The sequence below is a fragment of the Rhipicephalus sanguineus genome, chromosome 8 (assembly GCF_013339695.2).
Source record: "Rhipicephalus sanguineus isolate Rsan-2018 chromosome 8, BIME_Rsan_1.4, whole genome shotgun sequence".
NCBI classification, from domain to species: Eukaryota; Metazoa; Arthropoda; class Arachnida; order Ixodida; family Ixodidae; genus Rhipicephalus; species Rhipicephalus sanguineus.
The window spans coordinates 19,163,136-19,175,577 of NC_051183.1; the positions used below are offsets into that span (position 1 = coordinate 19,163,136).

Below are 12,442 nucleotides of genomic sequence, written 5' to 3' on the forward strand. Positions count from 1 at the left end.
GCAATCCGGAACTGAGCTCATGCTATGTGAGCAATTATGCATATCTCAGGGTACAGTATTAACGTATTCCTCAGGCAGGAATTCCACAGCAAAGATACGTTGAAATTGTGCGAAAAACGAAAACAGTGGCAACCGGAGATGCTTGTATTAACGCAAGTGGACTTCTGTGCGCCTGCCACGCAGGCCAAAGTGGAGAGGGCATTGTCGGCGCTGAAGTTTGTTACAGCGAAAGCTGTTATGAGATCACATCAGCTGATTCTGGCGTCGTAGTTCTCCGCCGCCGCCGGCGTCAGTGACCGCTATGGCATGAAATATGAAAAAAAAAATGAAATGAGAAACAAATTTCTTGGAACGGATGGGATTTTTACCCGCGCCCTCTGCGTGGCAGTTGAGTCTTCCACCACAATGCCACGCTGGTGCTCGTAACTCATTCGCAAAAATACTCTATACAGTCGTCAAGTCGGGAAACGAATCATGCTAACGTGTATAATATAGCGTGACTGAAGAGTAAAATAACCACAAGTCATCACACAATGCTAATTACACAAAGAATGTGTGGTGTAATGCTTCCCACCCACTGCAAATACTCAGCCATAATTCTTCATCGTCATCAGCCACAGCACTAAGTGCACATAATGCCTTACGGATGTATAGCGGGTACCACGATTCTCTAAATAATGATGATAAATAGCATAGTGGGAGTCCCGCTGCTTCAGAAAAATTACATTGATTAATGGCGTAGTGGATATCTTACATGTGTACTTGTATTAGTTGCCCCAAGAGACTTTACACCGGGCTCTACAAGGTCCGCTCTTCCAGCTTTCGCTGTGACTGTGCTGCGTGTTCCGCGCAGGCCTGGCGATTTTGTAGCATTAGCTACACTGGCGTAGCCGAGCCAGTTTCGCCTGGCTCCTCAAGAGCCGTGCTGCACATGCGCGAGGATCAGTGATGTCACACAGCTGGCGCATCGGAGCCGGCACCTCCCGTGCGCGACTCGCTGCCGCCGGTCTGCGCTTTCCAGAGGAGTGACGTCGTAGCCGTGGCAGACGCACTGGCGGCGGCGCGCGCGCAGCTATTCGCCTTCGCTGTGCAGTCGCCGTCTGATACTGCGAGGGAGTCACTTGATAGCGCCTCTGACTGGCGTTTGCCAGTGTGGCTCAGCCATGGAGAAGGAGAGCGCAAATTCTGCTCAACGGCGCAGAAGAGCAGAGAAGCTTAACTCATCGGATCCCGAAGTAGTTTCCTGGCAAAATAAGTATACATATGCCACATAATATGTATACCATGTGTGTGTCATTGCAGCAGCAGTAAGCATGATAATCAAGCTAATCCTAGACAATCAGGTAAGCTAAGAACAATCTACTGAACCTTTGCTAACGCTACGTTATGCTGTCAAAGCCGAGCTAAGCCACTGCAACATTTTTTATACGCACATAAGAGTGTACAATGAATGACGTGCTGCCTCAGAGATCGTGCTCACACCTTTGACAAAAAGCACTGAGCGCGATAAAAAAACTTTGAAGGGCATAGTGGTTTGTGCTAGATAGGAATTCGTGGTACAGTTACTTTCGCTCCTCTGAAGAACGTGTTTTACCCCTGTCCCACTTTCTTAAGAGGAGGGCAAGTAACTACGTAGTTGGCCTCCTCTTAAGAAGCTGGAAGTTAAGGTAATCATAAAAAACAATAGGTTTGTGATATAAATAACAAATGTAATGTTTTTTCTGATTGCCTAAACTTCAAACATCCGCATACAAAAAAAGTGTTACAAACCGTTACGGAACATCTTTATTTCGTTCCGGAACACAAACGGAACGAAACTTTTCGGTATGGAACGAAACTCAAACCGAAACGATAAGCATTTCGTTCCGACACCCTGGTGACAACAGAGAGATGCCTCGAGTTACGGCTTCCTGTCGTCTCTACAAAGTGTACTGCTTCCTCCAGTTAAAGACGCAGAGGACCAATTCCCTTCGGCCTAGGGGAAACTAACTTTCAAAAAGCGAAGGTGAAACTTATACGAATCATTGTGCAACGGATATCTTTATTATCGGCGTAGTGCGGCAAAACATTCCAAAATCAAAGCTGCAGGTCATACGAATCATCATCATAAATTCTATGTCGCAATACAAAACAAAAAAACACATCCAGTGTTTCCACTAAGCTTCTGGTGAATTCAATCGAGTCCGGTATGAGTCCGAGGACATGACTTATAGCTTCCAGAGATGCTGCTGCCAGTGATCTTTGGTCTCCTCCTGTTCGATGACCGGATGCTTTCGGTGCTCAGCGCTCGGGACCCTTTGCGCAGCGTTTTACCTTCCAGTGTCCGTTTCATGTAATCCACGCATATTCTGTTGGAGTCTGTAGCACCCCGGGCCATGATTTTGGCTTCCTCAACCACCGTTGTTTTCGGCAGATCACGGATCACGAGGAGGCACGCGAAAGGGAGGAGTGCCGTCATGGCAAAGACCACGTCTTCGTATCCGGCAGCCTGCAGAGCGAGGATCGAAACAGCGCAGATGGCTGCGACGCCACAGCAAGCGAACGTCCAGCAGCCGACGCCAGCTCGAAGTGCCGATGGGAAAAGCTCCATGACGTACGTCAAACAGTGGATGAACAAGACGTTCGAGACACCTTTAGAAAGCACGAGCAAGGCCTTGGTGAGCTTGGCCAGCCTGGCGGCGGCCGCGATACTCAGCGCACACTGCATGCAGCCGACGAGCACGAAGCAAACGCTAAGCACAGTGACGAGTGTGACGCCGGTGATGAGGTAGTGCATCGATACGTATGCCAGCAGCGTTATGACGACCGTGAAGGCAGGGATCCAAAATTCTTTGTACTGTAGCACGGACATGGCGACGACGTTAAACACAAACGATATTGAGAAAGATACGGCGAACAGGGCCAGCGCTCGACGCCTCAGGGAGCCAGCGTCGAGCAAGTCATCTCTGTCGACGCTTTCACAAACAGCGCGGTTCTCTACGTGTTCCTTGAGCTTCTGCACGAGGGACGCCGTTGCCGGAAGGGGAAAGTTGTTGATGGTTGCCGCCCGCATCATAACTGCCTCGGCCGCGTCCAGCCTTCCTCTCGCGACAAGCCATCGGGGTGACTCTTGCGCGAAGCGCAGCGCGGGAAGGATCAGAGCTGCCGGGGCGAGGTAGATGACCTGCTTCAGACGCCAGTCGATGACGACTGGATTGATAACGACGGTCCATACCTCGGACAGAGTCACACCTATTACGGCCAGGAGGAGGACCTGCTGCGGCCTGTGAGCGTGCGTCATCGACTCGAACGGGATGATGTAGCTGAAAACCACGTTCACGGCCATGCTGCTCCCCGCTAGGAAACGAGCCATCGCGTAATAGGCGTATCCCGCTGCCACGAAAGTGCATATCGTACAGGTAAGCATCACGATGGCCGACTCCAGCAGCAACGTTCTCCGACCGATGTAGTCGGCGAACGCTCCGACCACGACGAGTGCAACAACGCTACCGCAGCTCTGCAAGGCCATGGGGACGACCCGCATCAGCCGGCGGTCACACACCATGTTCCAAGTGCTTACTGCACTGTTCTCAGCCGTACGAACGTCGTAGTCCCACGCTTCGCAAGGAGCATCGCGTGTGGTGTTGATATCCTGGACTTGATCGCGGAAGCATTGGTTGTGCCACCATTCCTCCGCGGGTGCTTCAGCGCCGATGTCCTGGTGGTCTACCAATGTGTCATGTTTAGCGAGCGGCTTGCAGCGTTCGTAGACTCGGCAGCGGCTGAAACTTCCGTCGGTCTCTATCGGTATGGCGATATGCTTCCATTCGGCGGCAGAGATGTTCATGCCATCGGGCGGCTTGCACCAGTGGTCGACGTCGCCGGTGATGAGGGGCACCACAAGTGCTTGGCAGTGAAGGATGAATGTTCCCAGGAGGATGAGGAATTGCATCCGCTTCTGGAAAGGGCCATGGCCAAAGCATTCCTCGCAGTCGAAAGACTCGCTCGTCCGTAGGTCGACGCCGGCAAGCCGAGAGAGAAGCAAAAGATCCATGGGCTGGGTCTCAGGTGCTGCTCGTCGGGTTCGATGCGATAAAAGATTTCAGACGAGGGCCAATCTATGCTGACTGGCAGAAGTGAACGCTTCTTCTTCTTTGTAGACAGCGCACGCTTGCAACCTTCGCCTGGTCGCGAGCCCTTAAATGTGGTTATTATTCTCTTCCACCTTCCACCGGACAGCACCTCGGTGAAGACTATGGATTAAAGTTTGTCATTTTGCGTAGTAGAAATATTGAAATGCTACAATTGGATAAAAAGAGAAAAAGAGAAATATAAATGTAGTATGGAGAGAAATTGTACTGCGGGCTGTCGTGACGGTTGTCACTGGCCAAAAGAATTCTCCAAATGCATGTGCGTGTGCAGCCGTTGAACTGCTTACGCTGCGCAACTAATGTAGACTTTACTTATCCCCCTCGTGCGGCAAGAGTGACCAGACAGGGAGGGTGCTGAGCTTGCGTCATGGTTCTAGAGCATGGGCGGAGGTGGTGGTTACCTCAAGCAGTGTTCGGGCGGTGTTGGTTCTGAATCCCGATCTACAAACCTCGAACTCAACATAGAGCCGACCGTCAAATAGAATATATTTATTCTCACCCTGTCGCTGCTTACAGACACAACCTCGTGTGTATATGTAGCGATGGCTATCAGCACATGATCAGCATAAACGCGACCATTCGCGGATGGTTCTTGCAGGAATATCTTTTTTTCAACTTCCCCCTACAAACTGTGCTGAAGGACCTACCCACCCATGCACCCCAAGCTCAAACAATAGGACGCGGTGTTGTTCCGGATACTTCGGACTGGAACATTCGTTCGAGGTGCCCTCTAGCACGCCATCTATCGTGCAAGCTACCGACACGACTGTACCTTCTCTACAAGAAAGAAGCTCTACCATAGGGTATGGAAGCGTGGACGCCACCAATCGTTGCCGCCTATCACGGGACCAAACGTCGGGCACTGGGAGACCCAGTTGTCAAGCTCCAGCCTTGAGGATCAGAGAAGTGTCTCTGAACAGGACCAATCGATCATCCCAGTCCCACCGCATTCTGGACAAGGTCAGTGCCATTTTTAGGAGCTCGCACGCCAGGTTCTTATCTGGGGCGAAGTCCCACACCGTACGCGTAGCCTTAGTTCCAGAGCTGACCGCCACAGGTGCAGCTCGCGCGAAAGAGAAGCCTTCTTCCTCTTGTTCTTCGAGTGCCTTGATGACCATATTAACGCAGGCAAAAACACATATAGCATAGCCAACTGTACCGTGCGCACGCTCGCGCGCAGCTCGCGCGAAAGAGAAGTCGTTTTCCTCTTGTCCTTCGAGCACCTTGATGATGATTTAAAGCAGGCAGAACCACATATAGCATAGCCAACTGTAGCATGCGGCGCTCGCTCCACGTCGGCGTCTACTCTAGGAGACCGCTAGAGGGCCACAACTGCGCGGTTCCTCCCTCTTTCGACAGTCGTCAGTCAGTGCACTTCGATGCTAATAACATGATCGAAGAAGACAAGGCGGCGGGGCGAAGTGCTCGCAAGGCAGCACCTGCGTGGCCTCACCGCCACGACCCTGCGGTGAGAGCTCGCGAGGTCACAGAGAGACGTCAGAGTCGTGCGGACCCCAATATACAAGCCCGCAAAACCGAAGCAGCGCGGAAGCGGCGGCAAGAGAACCTCGAACAAGTACGGGCGCGGGATGTGTCGGCCGAGCGCCGAAAGCGGTCGCTACCTGAAGTTGGTGGCGCCGACGCGCGCTCCAAGCGCGATTTCCTCGAGGACACGTTCGCCCCGCGACGGTGGTCTAGAGGTTATGGCACTCGACTGCTGACCCGAAGGTCGCGGGATCGAATCCCGACCGTGGCGGCTGCATTTTCGATGGAAGCGAAAATGTTTGAGGCCCGTGTACTTAGATTTAGGTGCATGTTAAAGAACCCCAGGTGGTCAAAATTTCCGGAGCCCTCCACTACGGTGTCTCTCATAATCATATCGTGGCTCTGGGACGTTAAAACCCAGATATTATTATTATTATATCGAGGACACGTTCGGCCACAGCTGCAAGGTCTGCGACCGCTTTTGGTTCGACAACAACAACCTGACCACAATCGCTACTATAACACCGTGTCACGTCTTTATACGACAGTAGAGGAATTGTGCGGAGCATTTACGGTTTATCCGATTATCTCCGAGCCAGCTCCTCAATAATCATTCACTTCGTAGATATGGCGTGATATTTTGAACACGAAAGTGTTTTATGCAGGGGTCCACCAAATACATCCATCACGGATATGACGTTGATAAAATGGATGCCAACGGGCAAGAAAGAAAACAACCAAGAAAAAGATACCCCGCTAGGAATCGAACCCACTATCTTGCGGCCGCGACGACAAGCGCCCGACGCCCTACCAACTGAGCTAACTCGGCAGATTCTGGACACGGCGCGAACGCGCCTTATATCTTTCACACATTCTCTTTCGCATAGTGCTCTCTGTTGGCGGTGTAGGTAGGTGGTGCGGTGCGGAGCGGGGCGGTGCCGCCGTCTGTGAGAGGTGAAAAGAAGTAATGCTTCACGATCGACACTTACTAGCGCTTACACCGAGATTGCACTTGATATCGGAGGTCATGATTACAGCATCGCGATACCAGCGAGGTACACTGGCCGCGCTGGCTTCGCCGAGGCAACCTTGACGCAGTTACGTTGGTTACGTTCTTTCTTTGCCTTTCGCTTCGTGTTAGCGTGCGTCGGCTCATCGGAGTGGTGCAGCTTCCACATGCACCAACGGGATTTCTCCGCCGCCGACTGCTTCGATTGCGAGAGCACCGACTAACAAAACTGCTGCAATACGCGTTGCAGAAAGGACGCCATTTCGACGGGCGAATGTCGTGCCTTGGTGGAGCGAGACTAGCGCCTGCGAGACAGAGCACAGCAGGACGCACGCGTTTGCGGCTCAGGCTACGAACCTCTACCTCCCGTGTTGCTGAAGCGTAGTGTGTGGTAGTGTTATGATCGGCCTGCCTGGCTTGGCGCGGCTTTGACGCATGAGACGTTGCGGCTAAGACTACCCTGATTTCTTCCGGGTCAGCGGTTCCAGAGATGCCCCAAGAGCGGCGACAACACGAAGGTCGTTCGTCTAATATTCTCAGGTTGTCTGCGCCCCTCGTAAAACCCTTTGGGCACGCCTGACCGACTGACAGATTAGGAAGAGTTGTTGGCCGTCGAGGCGGCTTGCTTTGTCGTCAAGGTGCTCCGGACAAAGGACCCAGCGTCTGGGAACCGTCTGCGGATGCATTTCCCACGTTCTCCGTGGCGCCTTGTTGCCGCTGTTTCCACCACGTGGCCTGCCTGGCGCCGCATACCCATCATTGCAACAGACTACGAAATTGACTTCCACGTAAGACTCAACTTCTTCGTGCTGTGCCGTGTGTGCGCGGTGGGCAGTGTTTTTCCCTCGCCATGGGACGAACTGGATGTGCCTCTTTCTCCTTTCGTGGGTTGGGAAGGAGGCGGCGTTTCACCTTCCCCTTTTGGGGGCGGAGGTGAAGATGGAAATTTTCATTGGACTGTCCTGGCCTCCATTGTTTTTTCCTACAGGGAACCCTGGGAAGGCCAGCACATAAAATGCGAGCGCCGATGCGCTCCCGACAAGCTCTCACAAGTTCTCTCAAGCTCTCACGAGCTCCGAGAGCTTCCATGATGCTAACCCCATCATGTAGCAACACGCTACCTGTAAATAAACGTTACTGTTAACAGCTCCGGGCTCCTCTCCTCGACATCTCCCCGGGACTCTCGCTGGCTCCGGTCCTCTGGGCAGAACCCCGATCACATCAGTAGCGTATGCATGAGCGCAGGCGTCGGTCACCCTTTGCTAGAAAGCGCACACCATGCCGTTTCTCTCCTTAATTGACGACGCTTTGAAGAAGTGTATACCGGGTACCAATGTTGATTATGAGCTTGTTGATATCATCCTTACGCGGGATTTACGATTTGCTGTGTCCAAAATATATGTTCACAACGTCAGCTACCACAACGGATTAATCATGACCATGGGCGTTAGTCAAAGGAGACATGCCGTCAACTTGGGTGCATCCACGTCAAAACGGTGCTGTAGCTGCCAAACACGAATAGACATTTACAAGCTCTCATTTATCACTACACAATAAGCACTACTTCGGTGAAGACACGTTTCACTTTCGTTTTTACCGATTCCTATGACGGGGGGATCAGCCATGTTTTTATACTCTTATTCGTGTTTTTCCTTCAAGCTAGTTTTCGAGGAAATAAATTACCGCCCAAGAACTACACAGCAAAGTTGAAATGTGCGGCCCCGTTGCTTAACACTCGCTTAATCCCGATGGGTCATTAACGCCTTTGTGAATTATTGGTTCCGTCTGTCCATAATTTTTAACCGTGTTTGTCGTCCCTGTGTTCCCTTTTTCAGTCTTAGTGGACCTCTGATGAGTAGTGGGACTTGCCCAATTTTAGCGGCACTTAGGCGCTGGGAGTTTTCGTGGAGAAAGCAGGGACGAATTTTGGTTTCTCTTGGCGATATAGAGCTTCGTTTAAGAACGTTTTCCTCATGAGTACTTCGATGCACGTGGAATATACTGTTAACTGTTACAATATGGTGGTGTGCTGGGACGTTTCAATTCAATTCCATGCCTTTATTTTCTGGACCAGTCAAGAAAATAAAGAAATTGGTGCTACTTATTGCAATGCTGTGAGTGGAATAGCACCAGGAACGGAAAGAAAATGACAGGACAGACGCTCAACTTACTACATACAATACGATAACTGCTGGTTTTCATTCACGTGTGGCTCATGCGCCCTAAGTGATTCTGTCATTTCATCATGGCTTCAAAGTGCTCTTTCGCGACTACGCGCTGGCATCAGTCTCCCTACGAACCACGTGTTGTTATATATTCAAATATTAACATTGACCATAAGATATTGTGCTGCACGAGTACACGTAGCCATGACTATGCGAGCGTCAGCGCAGCTGCCATGGACACGCATTGCAGCAATTTCTGCGCAAATGAAAGGTTTCATTTATATGTTCCTAAGAAATCGCACCTGTCCCAGGTGGGAATGCAATTCGTGAACACCAGTCCACACATATTCAATGCAATACACTGGGCTTCTGGTGGCACTGCGGCAGCCATTCGGTATTTGACCAGCAGAATACCTTAGAACTGCTTCGACAGCTGCTGCTAACACTCTTTCGACTCTTTTTCCTTGATTACTTGAATCTGCCCGCGCTGGGAGCCCTAGACCTATTGTGCAGTATACACTGGTCAATCATTCGTTCCATGTGGTCCATCGACTACCGGCTCGAGTCTGAAGCGCGCCTGGCCACAATCCTGCCTTCCTCAACAACCGTCGTAAGCAGCCGGGTCCGTATGATGCACAGGCAGGTGAACAGCACCAATCCAGTCATTCCGAAGACAACGTACTCGTCTCCCCCCCGGCCTCCTGACGAGCGTCGTCGCCACGCACATCGACACGATGTGTCCGCAGCCGTACTCCCAGCAGCCGACACTGGCCCGCACCGCGAATAGGAACAACTGCAGGACATAGGTGAAACAGTCGAGCAAACCGCGTTCGACACTCCCATGGAAAGTATGAGAGACCTCTTCGCCACGGTGCCGGGCCGAAAGCCTACGGCGATACTCAGCACACATCGCACGCTACCCACCAATACGAATCAAACACTAAGTACCGTAACGAGAGTGACGCCGTTGATCAGGAAGTACATCAGTACGTCCATCGCCAGGGTGACGACAACCGCGAGGTTCGGGATAGCGTGATCGTTATACTGTGCCGTCGGAAATGCGTCCACGTAGAAAACGAAGCATATGGAGAAGCAGGCTGCGAACATGGCCAACGCTCGACGCCGGAGGGAGCGAGCGTCGATCAAATCTTATTTGTCCACCCTGTCGCAAAAGGCTCTGCTTTTGATCTGCTCCTTGAGGTTTTCCACGCAACAACCCATGAACACCAGCGGGAAGTTGTTGATCTTGGCCGCCACCATCATGGCTGCCTCGGCCTCGTCGAGGCGTCCGTTCGCGACCAGCCAGCGGGGAGACTCACTCGCGGTAGACAAAAGTTCGGCAGATACCACGCGTTGGGGGAATCGGTTTCATGCGAAGCAGTCAGCGAGTACTTCTTCTATGCTGTATATTATGGCTTTGAGGCAATCGTTACGAGGTGGATCAACGTGTTTTAGTAAGTATAATAGCTCTGTGCACATCGTGGGCTTACCAGGTACATCGACAACACTGATGTTTAAGGGGTTACTTATGGTGCCACGTAACGTAAGCCCTGAGGTTAGAGTACATAGGTCAGGGTTATCGAAACTAAATGCCCTTTATGGTGCAATCATGTGAATATCATGCATAACTTTCGTTAATATATTCCACCGGGGTAGAGCAGTGCTTCAATATATCTTGCTGAGTCATAGGAATACAAGTGTATTGTTTATTAGACTGCAGTAAAAGCTGAGCCAACACTCGAACCACAGATGTTAATTTGATATGACGCCTGTATCGTAGGAGTACATATGTAGTGTTTATTGCTTTCTTGTATAATTAGATAGCCAGCAGCACAAACACAATTGACGTTGCACCGCCAATACGCCTGCATAGGCTGTTTTTCCAAACCAGCTTAGATACCCGGCGTGGCTCTGTGGTGGAATACTGATTGCCACGCGGAATGCTTGGGTTCCGAACTGAACTTTGCAGACGGCACCAGTGACACACTCAGTTTCACGCGTAAAATGTCGTGCCATGGCAACGAGAACTATGAAAGAATAAGCGCTAAAATTTACGAGCACGCAAAGAGAACAGACAAAGGACTGGAGCTACTAATAACTGTTTATTTTCGTTACACCCACCGAGTTTAAATACATATAATCATGGTGTTGCGCGTGCGCAACTTCACATTGGAACATAGAGCACAACAGTGCTGGGCAGTATCGAAGATACGTATATCTTAGATACTATCGAAAATACGTGTATCTTAGATACTATCTTAGATACTCTTTGGGTATCTTGTATCTGTATCGCGATACGTCTCGCAAGACGAGTATGTGTATCTGTATTTCCGATAGATTCAATAATGTATCGTGCATCTTAAGATACAAGATACTCCTATAGAAACACCACCGTACGAAACAATAACCGCTGGCTCAACTCCGCTTCTCAAGCTGGTACTGGTGCCTATAAAGCGCCTGAATAAAACTGAGCGCAGTGACATAAATTTATCTTTCTGTCAGAGTCCTCTAGTGAGGGCAGGTGATGAGGTCTGCGCGTCCCTTTGGTGGAACAGAGTCAAGTGGCAGTGCTCGCGCAGTCTCGACACAAACATGCGTGCGAGCGTCTACACCCAGCCCACGTATAGCTCTTGTTTTCTCGAATTCTTTATTTATGTCAGTTCCATACACTTTCTCTTAGCCACGGTCCTTCGCCGCGCACTCTAATGAGCGCAGCGCCTGCCACGGAAATCCTTATTCTCTTGCGTGGTGCTTCGTTACGAAATCTGAAGAATGCAACAACGGAGTTGCTTCGCGTCTCATGGCTTTCACACACCAGCGACTTGGAGGACTTCGTGGGTGTAAGTTTGCCTTACATACGATGACATTGGCTTATATGCAGATAATGTTCTAAGAACTATAGCTCCGCCGGTAACCATGCTCGATCTATTAGAACAAGCCTTTACCTAGCAAAAGATATCTCGGTGTACCGTATCTTTTTCTTCCTGCTATCTTTTTTTCAAAGAGTTCTTGAAATCATAATTTGATTGTTAGCACAAACGCTTTCTTATCTGCGCTTTTTTTGGATACGATACATTACCTAGGTCTCTATTGTTTTTTCCGGTGTTGTCGCTGCAATATTCCTTTTGTAAAGGGCTGCCAAAAGAAGCTCTCTGCTTTGCTGCTACTTTTAAATGTCGGCGTTATATTTGCTACTGTTTACACATTTATACTTCACTTGAATTTGCTGTTCTGCCAAGGAGATTTTGAAAACAAACAAATAGTTATGTGGGCGTGCCTTGAGTATACAGTAATAATAATATTTGAGGTTTAACGTCCCCAAACCACGTTATGATTATGAGAGACGCCATGGTGGAGGGCGTCCGAAATTTCCACCACCTGAGGTTTTTCAACGTGCACCTAAACCTAAATACACTGGCCTCAAGGATTTTTGCCTCCATTGAAAATTAGTCCGCCGCGGCCAGAATTCGTTCCTGTGATCTTCGGGTCAGTAGCCGAACACCACAACTACTAGGCCACCGCGGCGGGGTATTAGTATACAGTACAAGCCATTCTACTTTACCGCTTAATAAAATAGTGAAATTGAGTTTGCATTATAATAATGGAAATTATTAGGAGCTATCTCATAGCTGTTAGATGGGGGATTCGAGAAA

The 12,442-nt window shown here is 50.2% G+C and overlaps 2 protein-coding genes across 2 annotated transcripts in view; one reads left to right on the plus strand and one right to left on the minus strand.

Annotated features, from left to right (window-relative positions):
• Positions 1 to 2,173: 2,173 nt before the first annotated feature.
• LOC119403057 (solute carrier family 22 member 7) lies at positions 2,174 to 4,033 on the minus strand. Its single transcript, XM_037670007.1, has one exon. The coding sequence runs from the start codon at positions 4,031 to 4,033 to the stop codon at positions 2,174 to 2,176; it is 1,860 nt and encodes a 619-aa protein (XP_037525935.1).
• Positions 4,034 to 9,327: 5,294 nt separating this feature from the next.
• The window catches only part of LOC119403058 (glutamate-gated chloride channel alpha-like), a 30,636-nt gene continuing 27,521 nt past the window's right edge, over positions 9,328 to 12,442 (plus strand). Inside the window, exon 1 of the mRNA XM_037670008.1 lies at positions 9,328 to 9,467. Within this exon, the coding sequence (XP_037525936.1) occupies positions 9,328 to 9,467 (140 nt within the window). The remainder of the gene's footprint in view (positions 9,468 to 12,442) is intronic.

What these genes read in the sequence shown, in the direction of transcription:
- LOC119403057 (XM_037670007.1), bottom strand. Translation starts at nt 4,033, where the DNA reads ATGGATCTTTTGCTTCTCTCTCGGCTTGCCGGCGTCGACCTACGGACG.